The 18,546-nt window shown below is 42.3% G+C and overlaps 1 protein-coding gene across 3 annotated transcripts in view; it reads left to right on the forward strand.

Annotated features, from left to right (window-relative positions):
- The window catches only part of PPP1R13B (protein phosphatase 1 regulatory subunit 13B), an 84,316-nt gene that overhangs the window by 22,523 nt on the left and 43,247 nt on the right, over nucleotides 1-18,546 (forward strand). For all 3 annotated transcript variants that reach the window (XM_019639216.1, XM_019639217.1, XM_019639218.1), the window contains 2 exons: nucleotides 9,949-10,096; nucleotides 14,692-14,811. In XM_019639216.1, coding sequence (XP_019494761.1) covers nucleotides 9,949-10,096; nucleotides 14,692-14,811 — 268 coding nt within the window. Of the gene's footprint in view, nucleotides 1-9,948; nucleotides 10,097-14,691; nucleotides 14,812-18,546 lie in introns of those variants that run through there.

The following is an 18,546-nucleotide window of genomic DNA, read 5'->3' on the forward strand; positions in this document are numbered from 1 at the left end:
AAAAAAAAAGACAAAAAAACAGTGATTTGAACTAAACAGAATTGATATGGTTATTGAGGATCTAACTTCATGGACCTTTTACTTGGAATGGATGCTGCCCAAAGATTCAAATGTGTCTGCCGCCTCGCAAACAAGACACTAAATGTGTGCTCCTGCAGTCGCAGACGTCTCATTTATTTAGGAAAAATTATTGCTCTCCAAAGACCAGTTCTATTTCTTTGCCAAAATAATACAGATTCCAATTATGGAAATTGAACTTAACATGATCTTACGAAACTATTCCTCTATTTTCTTTAGAGTTAATTCTTTTCCCCAGAATTGGCGAAAGGGGGAGCAAACTCACCCCAGTGCCCTGCAGTGCCACCTTGTGGAGAGGGGAGGCTTTCACAAGGCAAGTCTGTGCATTTCTAGGTTTGAGTGAAATCTGACAAATGTCCATCACATAGATGTATGTGTACGGGCTCCTGATTTCTTACTAACTTTTTTAAAAAGTTTTTTTCCTTCTCTGTGATGTACACTAACTCAGTGATTAGAGGGGTGAAATATTAGCCATCTTTTTCTGTAGATGAGACCTTGAAGATGAGAAGGCAGGCACCTACCCTTTATCTCTCAACCTATTGTAAGAAGAAACTTTATATGTAATTGGGGGAGTTTATTGAGTTTCTACTGTGCCCTGGGCACTACTCCAGGTAGTGGTGATACAGCAGTGAGCTAACTAAAATTCTTGCTCTCGGGGAGCCTCTGTTCTACGGGGAGGAGACAGAGGATAAACAAAACAAATATGTAACAAATTAGGGGGTGGTAAGTGCTAGGGAAAAAAAAATAAAGCAGAGTGAGGGGATAGGGAGTGATAGAATATTGCTGGTTTAGACTGGTTCGGGAAAGCTTCCCGGATAAGGTGACATTTGAGCAGAGGCCTGACATAAGAGAGTAATGTAGGCATGTTAGTAGCTGAGGGAAGAGTGGTCTAGGTAAAGAACAGCATGTGCAAAGGCCCTGAGGCAGGAATTGGTTTGCTCTGGTGGGAGAATAGTGAAAATGCCAGTGTGACTGGAGCACAGGGGTATGAAGGGAGATGTGATAAGAGGTATGATCAGAGTGGCGTGTATGTGTGATGCAGGTTGTGTGGGACCTTGTAGACAGTACGTAGGACTTCAGAATTTATTCTGAGGGGGGTAGGAAATCACTGGAAGGATGTGAGTGAGGCGATATATCTGAGTGGAAACAGATTATGTTGCCCTCGCAGATGCCCAGTCTGAGAGGTGCTGGTGGCCTGGGCCAGGGGAGTAGCAGTGGAAACAAACCATCAGATTCTGGGTATACTTTGATATTAGGGTTGGTAGTACTGCTACTGCATTGTTTGTGTAGTAGGAAAGAGAGGAGTCCAGGGTACCTCCCGAGTCTGATTTGTGTGCCTTTCTCTGTAAGTGGGCAAGGGCCCCCGGTGTGTGCCTTTCCATCTCTGAGAGGTAGAGTCGGGGAAGTGGGATGGGTCATTCAAGGTGATATCTTAGACCTGGTTTTCCTTACAGCCCTGACATTGCTGAGATTCTAAATTGGTGAATAGTGTTACAGCATGTTAGGGCTGGAAGGGAGCTGAGCCTTGGTTCTCATATTGGGGCTGGCTGCCCACTGGAAAGCTGAAAGGGTCTTCTGATGTCTCCCTATCCCCACCCCAGCTGACCCTTTCTATGGCTCTTATGTGCTGTTTACTCATAAGCTACCAAGTATATTTTACAAGTTGCTAAAATTTGGCATAGCTTTTATGATCTTGTTTCAACTCATTTATTTTTTGTTATCCCTGAGCTCCTTTTCCATTAGAAAGTGGAAGTAGGTAGGGTTGGTGAGTGGCGGGTCTAATGCTTTACCTGAGTGGGTCAGGCCCAGAGAAGCCTGGCAGATACCGCCCTCAAGGCCGTCCCACCCCTATTACCTACCGAGCTCTCCATGAGAGGCCAAGACCCAGACAGACACGGACTAGGAGCAGCCTCCGCAGGCAGCCACGGCAGCGTTAGCGGCGGAGCCACGACAGAGCTTGAGCGGCTTACTCTGGGCCTTTTGGTGCCACAGCAGTAGAGTTTCTTATTTCCTTTTCTGGAAGTTTGTAGTTTCTACCTTTTAAAAACAGCTTTATTGAGGTATAATTTATATATGATAAAATTTACCCATTTTAAGTGAACAATTCAGTGATCTTGAGTAAATTTACAGAGTTGTGCAACCATCACCGCAGTCTAATTTTAGGACATTCCTGTCACCCCAAAAAAGAAATTTTGTGCCTTATTTGCAGTCACTCCCCATTTCTTCTAGTTTCTGTCTCTATGGATTGGCCCGTTATGGATATTTCATGTAAATAAAATCACATAATATGTGACCTTTTGTGTCTGGCCTCTTTCACCTAGCGTAATGTTTTCAAGGTCCATCCATGTTGCAGCCTGTATTAGTACATTGTTCCTTTTTATGGCTGAATATTCCATGGTTTGATATACCACATTTTATCCTTTCATTGACTGATGCACATTGGCTTGTTTCCACTTTGTGGCTACTATGAATAATGCTAGGAACGTTTGCATATGAGACTTTGTGTTGACATATATTTTTATTCTTTTGGGTAGGTACCTAGGAATGGAATTGCTGGGTTATATGGTAAATCTGTGTTTAATATTTTAAGAAACTGCTGGACAGTTTTTTTAAAATGGCTATAGCATTTAATATTTTTACCATCAGTGTACAAGAGTTTGTTTTTCTGCATCCATCAACACTTGTTATTGTCTGTCTTTTTGATTGTAGGATCGTTCCTTTTTTTGTTGTTCTGGGTGGTTTTTTCCCAGCTGTACTGCAATATAATTGACATATAACATTGCATACAGTGTGGTGATTTGATGCATGTCCATAGTGCACATAGTTCCTGTTTTTTAATGGTGATGCATCCCTAATTTGTGCTTTGCTTTGATCTCCTTGGACCAAGGAGATCCTTTAAATACCAAGTCTGTAAATATTATAGATTACTTAGATGAGTGATTGATCCCAGTTGATTTTCTTTCATACGCGAACATTCTTGAACCTAAGGATAAGGTACCTCTTAAGTGGCTTGCTGTGGTCGTGCAGGGGCCTGCCTGCCAGCTTGCCTCCATCCCCACCTCCCAAGCACCACGTAAGAGTGTATGTCCAGCAAGTTGCTCAGTGCTGAATTAGAGACAGGCACATGTTTTGTCCTGGGGGGCCTTATGGTCATTCTGGGCATTTCAGACTTTTTTTTTTTAAATAAAAATATGTGCAGCTTGCAACACACTTAGATGATTTCAAGACCAGGTAATGGGTCACAAATCCCTCCTGTGAGTCACAGATGCTGTTCCAGTAGAGAATGTAATCATGAAAACCACTGATAATTGAGCCTAAGAATGTTGTACTAAAAATAGCCACAGTCTGTTCATAGGAGAACAGAAGAGGAGGCACTGCCTGGGACTGGGTCAGGATGGGTAGACAGGAAGTAGGGGTAGGATATACTTCTGAAGGGAGGTGGACATGTGGGAGTGACGGAGAAGGATGAGCAGGGTGGGACAGACGGAGCACTTTGAGGAAAGGCATACATAGGGCCTCTCGTCCTCACATGCTCGTTACAGCACATAGTATAAATCTTGTACAGTTTTTCTAACTGTAGATAACCAAATCTTTAATTTTCTTTTTTTAAAAGATTTTATTGGGGAGTTGGGGAAGGGGAACATTGTATTTTTCCAGGACCCATCAGCTCCAAGTTAAGTTGTTGTCCTTCAGTCTTAGTTGTGGAGGGCGCAGCTCAGCTCCAAGTCTAGTCTCCATTTTCAATCTAGTTGCGTGGGGCACAGCCCACCATCCCATGCAGCAACCTTAAGAGCACACGCTCTCACCAGCTGAGCCATCCAGCTGCCTGTTGGCAGCTCAGCTGCAGCTCAGCTTGGGCGCAGCTCACAGGCCCATGTGGGAATTGAACCAGCTTGCACTCTAACCACCTGAGCCACCCAGCCACCCCCTTTAATTTTCAACACACTAATTTATGGGGAAGGTTAAACATTAACTTCTTTTTTCCTTTTGTTGTTTCTTTACTTCATTTAATCCTTAACCCTATTGGGTTTCATCTTTGTTTTATATGTACTATTAAAAAAAGAGGAAAATAGGGGCCAGCCGAGTGGCTCAGTTGGTTAAGAGCTTGCGCAAGAGGGCGAGCTCTGAGCAACAGCACTTCGATGCCCAGCCCGAGCTGAGTTGCCCCTGAGCTGCCAACAGGTGGCAGGATGGCTCATCTAAAAAAAAAAAAAAGAGGAAAATAATTCTACTCATCAGATTGTGACATGCTATCAATTCTAAGATATATTATGATTGAAAGATGTTATAAGATAAACAAAAAATGCTTCTAAAATCAATGCTATATGATACTTTTGTTGGAGATTCTTTATTTTTTTTTTAAGCTAAGGCAATCTTGCTAGAGTAACAGCAGTCACATGCCTTTTCAGCTTTAATTTTAGTGATGCTTCAGAGAAGTATGTCTAATGCCAGCTTAATTTACCTTGAAAGCTTTTAAATCTGTCGTGATCATAATGAAATTGGCTTTGATTGATTAATAGAGATGGGAGAAATGAATTTTGCTAAGATGAGGAAAGATAGAGTTTACTAAAAACTATAAAATAGAATTTTAAAATGAAGTAATGTGGACTGGCCAAGTGGTGCGTTGGTTAAGAGTTGGCCTGAGAAGCAGGCCCCTGGTTCGGATGCCACATGAGGGCCAGTAACGTTGCGCCCTCTACAGTTAAGATGGTGAACAACAGCTCGACCTGGAGCTGGGCTGCCGTGAGTGGCCAGCGGTGCCAGTGGGTGTGAGCTTTCGTGAGCTGCCGTGAGCCGCTGTGAGCGGCCGTCCAATGGCCAGTGACTGACTTCCTCACCTGGGAAGAGCGCAATGGTAATACCAACATGGGCCAGTGAAGCGACGTCCTCCACAACTAGACTGAAGAACCAAAGGACAGCACATTGTTCCCCTCCCCCAATTCCTCCAATAAATCTTAAAAAAAAAAATGAAGTAATGTTTAGTGACTTTTGCATAAGTTTTCTGGGCATTCTTAGCTTTTAAAAATCAATGTTCAGACTCACAGCTCTGCCATTCTGCGGCTTCTCCCCCCTCCCCCATCATGTTGAACTTATTCATGAGTTGAAAAGTCATGGTAATTCAAAAACTGCCCCAAAAACAGTGTCATGCCATCCTTCGTTCTGACAGCAAGTTCATAAAGAACTCTATTTTTTGGAGCAAGTAAGCACAACTCATGCCTTTCCAATTGTTAAAAGGGCTGTTCTGTGCACATGGTGGGGGGTGGGCATGCAAGACACTGGTTCTGGCCAGAGTGCCATCTTCCAGAAGCAAATGATATGTAAGCATTTCCTAGCTTATAGTATTGAGAACAAACCATGGGATGCTGTCGTAGACGTGGGGTCAGGAGTGAGGAACAGCAGAGATGGAAGATGAGAGAGAGACAGAGCCCTCTTCTTACTGGCTCTTCATGAACTGTGGTAACAGCCCGAGTAAACACGTTAACATAGTTTCACTAATTTGAAATTCTGATATACAGAGGGTGTCCAAAAAAATGTATACACATTTTAAGAAAGGAAGAAACTGTATTAAAATTGTAATACTCAATATATACCGATAACAAAAGATGAATACAAGTCACGTTTCTTTTTCCACGTTCACGTAACTTTTATTATAGTATACTGTTATAATTGTTGTATTTTATTATTAGCTATTGCTAATCTCTTGTGCTTAATTTATAAATTAGGCTTATGGGCCAGCTGAGTGGCTCAGTTGGTTAAGAGCTCGCTCAAGAGTTTGAGCTCTGAGCAACAGCGGTTCAGTGCCCAGCCCGAGCTGAGCTGCCGCTGAGCTGCCAACAGGTGGCAGGATGGCTCAGCTAAAATCAGCTAAAAATAATAATAATAAAATAAATAAGTTAATTAAGCTTAATCATAGGTATGTATATATAGGGGAAAAAAACATAGTACATATAGAGTTCAGTACCACCCTTTGTTCCAGGCATCCACGGGGCATCTTGAAACGTATCCCCTGTGGGTAAGGGTAGACTACTGTAGTCCTCACCCAGAATCTTTTGTTTCTTTCCTTGATAGCTATATTTTTTTCCCCTTGACAGTTCATTAATTTTTCTCGTTTATTTGTTGTTGGTACGTGTAGGGAATTTTTATTTTAATATTTTTTTGTTTATTTCAGTGTGTATAAGGAAAGGGAGCATCTATAATTCTGTTTTAAAAATGTGGAACGCTTCACAAATTTACGTGTCATCCTTGCACAGGGGCTATGCTAATCTTCTCTGTATCGTCCCAATTTTAGTATATGTGCTGCTGAAGCACGCACTACAAGTCACGTTTGACTTCTGCAATTACAAGAGGTGCTCAAAGTGGTTACTATCAGCATAATTTTAATACAGTGTTTTCGTTTCTTAAATTGTATATACATTTTTTTGGTACCCTCTGTATAAAGCATGGTTTAGGAAAATATGTTATTAGATCTTAAAAAGCTAGGCTATGAAATCACACGGGAAAATATTTACCAAGAGAAATGTAGAATAAAGCGCGTAAAGAGAATAAAAATATATTCCAGTTCTGGTGAAACTGTTCTAGCATTAAGGCCCTTTTAGTTCTGGGCTTGTCTGTATTGGATCTAGGAATTTCCTACTTTATTCCAAATTCTATAGGTTCCAGACCATTTATTTCAGTATACAAAAGCCCCCCATTTTTTTTTAATTTAGATTTTATTGGGGAGTTGGGGGAGGGGAACAGCCAAGTTGTTGTCCTTCAGTCTTAGTTGTGGAGGGCGCAGCTAGCTCAGCTTCAAGTCTAATCATGCCACTCAGCTCAGGGTACTGTGTTCAATTAGTTGCGGGTGGGCATAGCCACCATCCCATGCTGGAGTCCAACGAGCAGCCTCGTTGTTAAGAGTGCATGCTCTATCCACTGAACCATCCCGGCGGCAGCTTAGCTCCAGGTGCCGAGTTCAGCCTTAGTTGCCGGTGGGCGTAGCCCTCCATTGAACAGGCAGTCTTGGTGTTACACCAGCTGAGTCATCCTGCCACCTGTTGGCAGCTCAGTGTCAACTCCGCTCGGGCGCAGCTCACTGGCCCATGTGGGAGTTGAACCAGCGACCCTGTTGCTCAGAGCTCGGGCTCTTAACCAACTGAGCCACTCGGCTGGCCCAAAAGCCCCCCATTTTTAAATAAATTCCTCTTATGGGTTAGTGAGCAGAAATAACTTTAATTTCTTATGAAGTAGTAATGTGTTTATAATATCCAAGAAATGAAGGAAAAATGGCTGTGTCTTGCTTAGATTATGTGCCATGTTCTCTCAGCTGTATGGTATGGTGGAGGTTTTATACTTCTTTGTGGTTCATGGAACCGACCAGATTGTAGGGTGCCTCCCATGCGTCAGACACGGGCGGCAGTAGGGAATGGAAGGTTGAAAAGCAAGGTGCTTGGAGGAGCATAGGGCAGCGTAGTGAGGGGAGGGAGATGTGTTAATGTTGTGATGTAATAAAGATACCTGTGAGGAGTTCCTGGATGAAACGCGTATCCTCCCTGGTGAGAGGAGTTGATGAAGGGAGGTTTGCAAAGGTGGTAGGTAGCATATGAGCTGGGTTTTGAAGGGGGAATAGGAGTTTACAGGCAACAGGAAGAGTCCTCGGGCAGAGGGATAGCAGTCAGAGAGAACCTGATTGGAGTTGAGGGAGTAAGGTCAAGGTTCGTGCAAGTAGGCATGAGGACCAGAAGGCTAGTGTCTCTGGATTTCATAGTATGTCCCATTGATCTGTGCACTAGGAGGGTTGCGAGTTGGCAGTTTATCCTGTAATCGAGGCTTTCTCAGGGTATTCTGTGGACATCCAAGCCCTATGAGAGTCTCTAGGGGAAAGAGATTCACATGAACAGTACAGCGTTAGACTCCTGTTTTCATGTTTATATTCCAGAAAACAATGTTTTGGGAAAGGGCTGCTCTCGGGCAGTGCAGAACTCCTGGATATTTTAAGCAGGGGCATGACTTCACTTGATTTACATTTAGAAAGCAAACTGACAACGTTGAAGGGTAGGTTGGTGGGGGTGATGGTGGCAAGGAAACCAGTTCAGAACTGTTATCAATTTTGGTTATGTAAAATGACCATCAATATAAAGATGTTTAATCTCAAAACTTAGGAATTTAGGGCATGTCTAAGAAAAAAGTATTTTAACAATGAACTAAAATATTTAGTTGACAGATGAAATTTTTGAGAGACGTATTTGGAGCAAATGCAGATTTTGTTGTTGATTTTATCAAAAATTAAACAAATACTTTATAATACTGTCTGATGAAAGAAAATCTGATTTAAATTGTACTTTAGGAGTAATATATATTTTCAAAATCCCTATGATCTCTTCAGATCTTAGTTCAAAGTGGTAGGATTTTTAAAAATAAAAAATGCTAAAAAATTTTTATTTTTCTCAAATACATTATAATTTTTTTAAGGGCCGTTTGTATTTCTTGTACTGTGATATATTTTATTTTCTCAGCCAATTTTAAAAAATAAATTGGAATTTTGTTTTTTTGTTACAATTTTAGGAGCCCCTTAATATACTGAGATTAGCCTTTTATTTGTAACATGAGTTGCAAATATTTGCCCCAGTTTGTCTTTTTTGCTTTGTAAAAGATTCTTATATTTAATTTCTTGAATATACCAATTTTTAAAATGGTGTCTGCTTTTTGAGTCATAGTTAGAAAGGGCTTCTGTGCTCCAGGGTCATGAAAAGTAATTTACCCAGTTTTATTCTAGAACTTTTATGCCTTATATGTAAATATTGGGTTGCTGGAAAAGTCATGACGCATTTTTGCCACAAAAAACAGAAAAATATGTCATGACTTTTCTGACAACCCAATATTTGACCTGTTAGAAACTTATGCTAGTGTATGATGTGCAGTGAATCTGTTTTTTTTTCCCAGAAGGGTATTTTAATTGCTCAAACATCATTCATTGTACAGTCTCTTCCCTCTTCGATTCTGAGATACCTTCTTCATCATTTACGATTTTCTGTTTCTGGATTCTATTGGGTTATCAGAAAAGTCATGACACATTTTTGCAACGGAAAACATAGAAAAATATGTCATGACTTTTCCAACAACCCAATATGTCCCATTGATCTATTTATGTGCTAATGCCATATTGTTTGTTTTTTTAAAGATTTTATTAGGGAATTGGGGGAGGGGAACAGTGCTGGGGAATTGGGGGAAGGGGAACAGACAAGTTGCCGTCCTTTTGTTCTTCAGTCTAGTTGTGGAGGACGTCGTTTCACTGGCCCATGTTGGTATTATCATTGCGCTCTTCCCAGGTGAGGCAGATCGGTCACCGGCCTCTGGATGGCCGCTCACGGCGGCTCTTGGCAGCTCACACCGGCTGCCCACGTCGGCTGCCCACCATTCACGGTAGCTTATGGCAGCCCACTGCAGCAGGGGCTGCAGCCTACGCCGTCGGTGGCAATTCACAGCAGCCCAGCTCCAGGTCGAGCTGTTGTTCACCATCTTAGCTGTAGAGGGCGCAACGTCACTGGCCCTCATGTGGGATCCGAACCGGGGCCCTGCTGCTCAGAGCTGGCGTCCCAAGCCAGCTCTTAACCAACGCGCCACTTGGCCGGCCCGTGCCATATTGTTTTGAGGCTTTATGATATCTGCTAGTGCTGGCTTCCTTCTAACACTCTTATCTTTGGGATTTTCCCTTTTTTTACATTTTAATTTTTCTACATGAACTTTTTAATCAGCTTATTATATTAGGCTCCCAAAACCAACCCTGTAGGCATTTTGGCAAGAGCGAGGGTGGGGGGAGGGTCACTTTCAGTTTACAGATGAATCTCTATTGATGATGACTCTAAGTTGTAGCTTTAATCTTTTCTCTTACAGATGATATTAACCGTGTTCTTGAGCAACAATGAGCAGATTTTAACAGAAGTTCCTATAACACCAGAAACGACATGTCGAGATGTTGTGGAATTTTGCAAGGAGCCTGGAGAAGGCAGTTGCCATTTAGCTGAAGTGTGGCGGGGAAATGGTACGTATCAGGCTCCACAGAGATGATTAAACACATAAAATGTGATGTTCATCAAATGCAGAATATTGTTTCCGGTTCTCAGTTATTAGTGGAAATAAGGAATTGAGTGATTAAAATAAAAACTAGTGTTATATTACATGGGGATAGGATTTTACAAGCACTTTATATAAAAATGCGTATTATGGGATTTGATCCTTACTCTAGCCACCTGAAAGATGCAGTGAAGGTAGGTCCAGCTCTGTGAGGAGTCTTTCTTGATATCACTACTAAGCAAATAGAGTTCTGTCCACAGAGACCTTCCAGGGTTTTGTTTGTTACATATTGAGTTGTTCATCTACTTCTCTTTTCCCTGTGATAATTCATGAGGGCAGAAACATTATGTGTTTCTCTGTGTACAAAACTTTTTAAATGGTAGGCCCTCCATAAATATTCATTTATTAAATGAGAAGAGAAAATACTGGCACTTACATTTAAGGACTTTGTCAGCTAGCTGGGCAGCATAGGCAATATGCTGCGTATTCTGTTACTGAATACAGAAACTGCACAGAATAATTTGGACTCTAAAGTAGGGCTTGAATTTAGATAGGATAGGGTACACTAAGCAAGGAGAGCAATGTGAAGGACACAAGAGAAGGATATGAACGTGGCATTGAGAGAGGGTAGGCAGCAGGATAGAGACCAGCCCAGCCCACAGGCCTACAGCATGGAAGGCTGGGGGTGGGGGCGCGGGTAGCCTGCATTCAGCCTGTGGGAAAAGGGAACTGTGTGCCAGGGATAGGTCTGTGTTGGAAAGTAAGAGAATGACCAATTGGCACATTTTGAGTTTGAGGTGATAATGAGATGAGCATCCAAGTGCAAGTGTTTAAAGGGCACTTAGGGATAATCAGCGAAATCTTTTTATTTTACATTTTTTAATTGAAGTATAATTGACAAACAACATTATATTAGTTTTAGGTGTACAGTGTACTGATTCGATATTTGTATATGAAATGATCACCACAAGTCTAGTTAACCATAGTTAACATCCATCATTTTACACAGGTACAGAATTTTTTTTTTGTTTTTTTTTGTGATGCAAACTTTTAAAATCTCTCTTAGCAGCTTTCAAATATGCAATAAAAAGTATGGAACACTTCACGAATTAGCATGTTATCTTTGCACATGAGCCATGCCGGTCATCTCTATTGTTCCAATTTTAGTGCTATGTGCTGCTGAAGCAAGCACTCTTTTTATTTTAATCATAGTTGACATACAATATTATATTAGTTTTAGATATATAACAGTGATTAGACATTTATATACCTTACAAAGTGATCACCACAATAAATCTAGTACCCACCTGGCACCATACATAGTTATTACAGTATTATTGACTATATTCCCTGTGCTGTACCTTACATCCGTGTGACTATTTTTATAATTGGCAATTTGTACTTCTTAATCCCTTCACCTTTTTTGTGCACCCTCTCACCCCCCTCCTCTCTGGCAACCATCAGTTTTCCTCTGTATCTGTGAGTTTGTTTTGTTTGTTCATTGAAAGGAAGACTTTTTTTTTTTTTTCAGCTGAGCCATCCTGTCACCTTTTGGCAGCTCAGCGGCAGCTCAGCTCGGGCCGTGAATCAAACCGGGGACCCTGTTGCTCAGAGCTCGAGCTCTTGAGTGAGCTCTTAACCAACTGAGTCACTCTGCCAGCCCTTTGTTTGTTCATTTATTTTGATTTTTAGATTCCACACATAAGTGAAATCATATGGTATATGTCTTTCTCTGTACTTTTTTCACTTAGCATAATACCCTCTAGGTCCATCCATGTTGTCACAGCAGCAAGATTTCATTCCTTTTTATGGCTGAGTAATACTCCATTGTGTATATTACCACATCTTTATCCATTTGTCTATCGATGGACACCTAGGTTGCTTCCGTATCTTGGTTATTATAAGTAATGCTGCAGTGAACATAGGAATACATACATCTTTTCGAATTAGTGTCTTGGATTTCTTCAATAAATACCCAGAAGTGGGGTTGCTGGTCATGTGGTAGCTCTATTTTTAACTTTTTGAGGAATCGTAGCATCTGCACCAACTTACATTCCCACCAACAGTGCATGAGGGTTCCTTTTTCTTCACATAATCGCCAACACTTATATGTATATATTTTCTTTTCTTTTTTTTTTTTTCTTAGCTGAGCCATCCTGCTAACTATTGGCAGCTTAGCGGCAGCTCAGCTCGGGCCGGGCATCGAACTGCTGTTGCTCAGAGCTCAAACTCTTGAGCGAGCTCTTGTATCTATTTTCTTGATAATAACCATTCTGACACGTGTAAAGTGATAGCTTGTGGTTTTGAGTTGCGTTTTCTTGATGATTAGTGATGTTGAGCACCTTTTCATATGTCTATTGGCCATCTGTGTCCTCTTTGGAGAAATGTCTATTTGGATCCTCTGCCCATTTTTTTAATCAGACTGTTTGGTTCTTCAGTGTTGAGTTGGATGAGTTCTTTATATATATTAACCCCTTATTGGATATACCATATTTTGCTGTGTATAATGCGCACTCACTTTTTTGGCCCAAACTTTCAGGGAAAAAAATTTTTTGTTTTAATTTTTTAATTCAAATTTTTATTTGTTTACATTATTTATTTACATTTACAATTAGGTACTTGGTTTTTTTTGTATTATAAAGGAATTTTAGCATTTATTTTGTAACATATTATGGTACAAGAAATTTTAGGTAACAAATAATTACAAAACACAAGAACAGATACAAGGTACAAGAAATTTGGTGTTCCAGTAACAAATTTACGATATTTACACATTATAGAAGGCCAAGAACTCTTTGCTGTTGCAAGTTCATTGCAAGTTCAACAAACCAATTATCGTATTCCAGGGTATTATTTTGCCTGCAGATATCATTTTGATTTCTAGAATTGTACTTTTTTTTTTTTTAAGATTTTATTGGGAAATTGGGGGAGGAGAACAGGATTGGGGAATTGGGGAAGGGGAACAGACAAGTTGCTGTCCTTTTGTTCTTCAGTCTAGTGTGGAGGACGTCGCTTCACTGGCCCATGTTGGTATTATCATTGCGTTCTTCCTGGGTGAGGCAGATCGGTCGCCGGCCACTCTTGGCGGCTCATGGAAGCTCACACCAGCTGCTGGCTGCTCATGCTGGCTGCCAGCCACTCACTGTAGCTCATAGCAGCCCACTGAAGCCCCACTGCAGCCTATACCATCGCCGACGACTCACGGCAGCCCAGCTCCAGGTCGAGCTGTCATTTACCATCTTAGCTGTAGAGGGCACAGCATCACTGGCCCTCATGTGGGATCCAAACCGGCGGCCCTGCTTCTCAGAGCCAGAGTTCCCAAGCCAGCTCTTAACCAATGTGCCACACAGCCGGCCCATAGAGTTGCACTTTTAACTCATAAGCATAAATAAAAGAATTAACAACATTTATATAGATACAGAATTAGTACTACCCATGTATAATGCACATCCTTACTTTTCCCTCACAAATTTGGGCAAAAAAGTGCATATTATACATGGCAAAATATGGTGGGCTGCTATGAGCTACCATAAGTGGCCGCAGCCAGCTTGAGCGGCCGGCGGCTGGCATGAGCTGCCGTGAGCTGTTGTGAGTGGCTGTCCAGTGGCTGGTGACCCATCTGCCTCACCTGGGAAGAGTGCAATGATAATACCAACATGGGCCAGTGAAGCAACATCCTCCACAACTAGACTGAAGAACAAAAGGACAGTAGCTTATCTGTTCCCCTCCCCCAATTCCCCAATAAAATCTTAAAAAAAAAAATCACCATTTTAAAGTATACAGTTCATTGGTTTTTTAGGACATCCGCAGTGCTGTGCAACCATTACCAAACTCTTTACTTCCCCATTCCTTCCTCCCCTCAGCCCACGCAACCACTGTATTATAATACTTTCTGGCTCTGTGTGTTTGGTAGTCTAGGCACCTCACATAAATGCAATCATACAATATGGCTTCTTTCACTTAGAATAATTTTTTTGAGGTTCATCCATGTTGTAGCATGTGTCAGTACTTAATTTTTTTTTTTTTTTTTTTTGCTGAATACTATCCATTGTCTGTTATTCCACATTTTATTTATCCTTTCATTAGTCGATGGACATTTGGGTTGCTTCCACTTTTTGGCTTACTGTGAAGAACGTTGCTATGAACATTAATGTTCAAGTGTTTGTGTGGGCTCCCTGAATTGCCAGGAAGTGTGCTGTCCATCCTTTGTACATCTGATTACCACCTGTAGCATTTTAAGAATAGCAAAGTTCGGCCAATTTGTTGATACGTTTCTTTGAAGAGTGGGAGGCATACTGCTTCCTGGTAAATATAGTAAAGGGAATTTTTTTCAATGTTACCTATTTAATGTTGCAAAATTGCTCTTGTGTTTTATCAGTTACCTAAATTATTTCCCATTCTTCATATGCCTGCTTTTATTTCATTAAAGTTAAAATTTAGTGCTTGTAATATTCTTGAATTCTAATATATATGTGTACATTTATTTAAACATATTTTTATTCATTTTTTACTTTAGATAGGAATTATTTTGTTCTGAGATAATAAGATGTGGTTTTTTTCCAGAGCGTCCCATACCCTTTGATCATATGATGTATGAGCATCTTCAGAAGTGGGGGCCACGGAGGGAAGAAGTGAAATTTTTCCTTCGACATGAGGATTCTCCAACCGAGAGCATTGAACAAGGTAGATAAGTGCTTTTTTCCCCATTTGTTAATTTTTGCCGTAAATTTTTTCTAAATAGGAGTAAATATTAGCATAAGTTATTCACGTGTTTTTTTTTTTAAGATTTTATTGGGGAATTGGGGAAGGGGAGCATTGTGTTTTTCCAGGACCCATCAGCTCCAAGTCAAGTTGTTGTCCTTCAATCTTAATTGTGGAGGGCGCACGCAGCTCAGCTTCAAGTTCAGTTGCTGTTTTCAATCTAGTTGTAGGGGGTGGCAGGGAGGAGCACAGCCTACCATCCCATGCGGGAATCCAACTGGCAACCTTGTTGTTAAGAGCTCTCTAACCAACTGAGCCATCCGGCTGCCCATTTGGCAGCTCAGCGGCAGCTCAGCTGGGGCACAACTCACTGGCCCATGTGGGAATCGAACTGGTGACCCTGTTGCTCAGAGCTCGCGCTCTAACCAACTGTGCCACCCGGTTAGCCCACCTTTTTTTTTTTTTTAACTTTATTGGGGAACAGTGTGTTCTTCCCAGGACCCATCAGCTCTTAGTCAAGTTGTTGTCCTTCAATCTTAGTTGTGGAGGGCACAGCTCAGCTCCCAAGTCCAGTCGCCGTTTTCAATCTAGTTGCCGGGGAGCACAGCCCACCATCCCATGTGGGAGTCAAATCAGCAACCTTGTTGTTAAGAGCACGTGCTCTAGGGTCAGCCAAGTGGCACGTTAATTAAGAGCTGGCTTGGGATGCCATCTCTGAGCAGCAGGGCCCCAGTTCGGAACCCACATGGGGGCCAGTGACACTGCCCTCTACAACTAAGATGGTGAACAACAGCTCGACCTGGAGTTGGGATGCCGTGATTCGCCGGCAACGGTGTAGGCTGCAGCCCCTGCTGCAGTGGGCTGCTATAAGCTACCGTGAGTGGCTGGCAGCCGGCATGAGCTGCCAAGAGCCACAGTGAGCGGCTGTCCAATGGCCGGCGGACAACTGCCTCACCTGGAAAGAGTGCAATAATGGTGCCATCATGGGCCAGTGAAGCAACGTCCTCCACAACTAGACTGAAGAACAAAAGGATTCCCCTGATTCCCCAGCGCTGTTCCCCTCCCCCAACTCCCCAATAAAAATCTTTAAAAAAAAGAGCACGTGCTTTAACCAACTGAGCCATCCAGCCGCCCATCGGCAGCTCAGCTCAAGTTGCTGTGTTCAAGCTCGTTGCAGGGGGCACGGCTCACTGGCCTATATGGGAATCAAAGTTGCTCAGAGCTCGCACTCTAACCAGCTGAGTCCCCCAGCTGCCCCTATTCATGCTGTTTTTCCCCTTCACTCACAAGTGGTGAGAGGGAGAGTTGGTATTTCTGCAGGTTTCCTGGACCTCTGTTATTTCGGTTACAATTATTTCACACTTTTTAGGCACCCAGCTCTTGCTTCCTTCTGAGGACCCAGAGTCAGTCCAATAATGCACTCAGATACATGTGAGGACCTGCTGTCTAAAAGAATTGTTTTTGATAAATACCAGGCAAGCAAATACCTAGATTTTAAGAATAAATAAAACCATGAAAGGATTAGAAAAATTCTGGGAAATATTTTTTTTTTATTTTTATGATGAACAAAATCTTTCTAAGTATTAATAATAAACCATAAAGGAAGAGACAAGCTGAATTATTAAAAAAACAAAAAACTGCGTGACAATAACCACTCTAAACAAAGTCAAAAGACAAATTATAAACTGGAAATTGTATTTATAGCTCCTGGTCCAGCACTTCATCCGCTTGTATCTTAGGCAAGGGCTCTGCCTCTGTGCACAATCCTGCTCTGAAGGATTCGACTAGCTGACGATCTAAGTGCTGTTCTAGTCTTGAGAATTTGGTTTAGCTGCCTACCTGAGTTGTCCAAATGAGTATACCCTCCCTCACCTAGCTGTGCTTTCTACTGTTATCAATCCAATATGTGTACATAACCCTTAATGGCCTGGGGTGGTGAGCTGGGGGGAGGGTCTTACTTTATTCTCACTTTATAAAGTTGAGAAGTCTTAGGGATACTTAAGAGAACTGTCCAGAATCATAAGGAAGGCGACAACACTGACCTTCCAGTTGACCTTCAAGGTTGCACCATGGTGCTGCTCAGTCTAGTTGTGTCGACACGGCAAGCACACAGAACGAGATGAGTAGTGAGAGCGGGTGGCCAGCCGTGCTGTGTTAAGGAGCCAGCCCTCAGTGCAGAGTGTTCCGAGGGATGTGCTCAGGGGATGGCGCTGGAGTGGGCCTGAAGAGTGAGTGCAGTTTGGAGGCAGGGGACTGGGGTGAAGGAGCTCCCAGGGGCTAGCGGTGCTGGGCAGCGGCCTCCTCCCCCCGCTCCGGCTGCTGCAGAGGACTGGGCAGGATTGGAAGAACCACGTTCACCACACCACTGCATCACCTTTCAGAACTTGCAGCAAAGCCCCACGTCCGTATTTAACGCTTAGCTTTGATGCATGTGTGACGAGATCCTACCCCTCTCTTCAACCTCTTCGTCTCTTCTGTCTCTTGTACCACATCTTTCTTGCATATTCATTCCCTCTCCTGCCCTGACTCAGTAGCCCATCTCCCCCACATCTCCCCTTGGCCCTTTTCCTGCCTGTGCTATACGCATTCTGTCTCACAGAACAGCTTACCTGGCTGTGTTGGTCCCTGTTTTGTTGTTGTTCACTGAACTCCCCCAGTTTATACTCTAAGCAGCTGGAAGTGAGGCTCCAAGACTGACGTCCCCTCTACTTCCGACAGAGCTGAGGACCAGGCAGTCGTCACTGATTGCTATTACTAGTTCAGTTGCATGCCACGTCAGCTACATTTATTTAGGCTCTTTTCATTATCACCTGCCAAGGACCCTTTTGGGACTGTCTCTTATTATTTATCTGCCATCTTCCCCATCAGATATACTGTATACCTGTTTATGTTCTATATATCTTTGCTTTATACATAGAAGAGTAAGATTACCCCTCAAGAACCAGTCTTTTGTCCTCTTGGGGGCAATGTCACTCTCTTCGAGAATGAATGGCTTAAGATGAAGCCATACTTCCATAATATAATTTTTCTTCCAAGTTTTCAAAGTAACAGGAAAGAAATAGAAAAAAATGCTTTTCTGTCTTTTTAACATTAGGTTCATGACTCTTTAAAAGTCATATGTTCTCGGCATTAAAGCAGACTCTGAGGGGTGAGAACTCTCAAAATAGCATTAAGTAAAAGCTGGGAAGGGGGACGTCCCGTTGGCTCAGGTGGTTAGAGCGCAGTGCTCATAACACAGGGGTTGCTGGTTCAATCCCCACATGGGCCACTGATGTGCGCCCTCCACAACTAGACTGAAACAACTGCTTGACTTGGAGCTGACGGGTCCTAGAAAAACACACTGTTCCCCAACAAAATTAAGAAGAAAAAAAAAGCTGGGAAGACGAGTGGAGGAGGAGCAGGCAGGTATTCAACCCCTCGGGACAGTTGTCTGTGTGTGTGATTTCAGATGTATCGACATTGTGTGTCACACTCTACATTGTTTAAAAAACATGATTGTACATATAGAGACTTGTTCTAACTTGAAGCACTTTTTTTTAAAAGGTTTTAATTTTTACGGAAAAAAGAATTCATAAGACTGCCCAAATTGAAATAGTACCCATCTTAGCTTTTGCTTTTTCTTTCCTTTTTTTTTTTTTTATAGCAGAGCCATCCTGCCACCTGTTGGCAGCTCAGCGGCAGCTCAGCTCCAGCCGGGAATTGAACTGGCGACCCTGT

The sequence above is a fragment of the Hipposideros armiger genome, unplaced genomic scaffold, assembly GCF_001890085.2.
Source record: "Hipposideros armiger isolate ML-2016 unplaced genomic scaffold, ASM189008v1 scaffold_43, whole genome shotgun sequence".
NCBI lineage: Eukaryota > Metazoa > Chordata > Mammalia > Chiroptera > Hipposideridae > Hipposideros > Hipposideros armiger.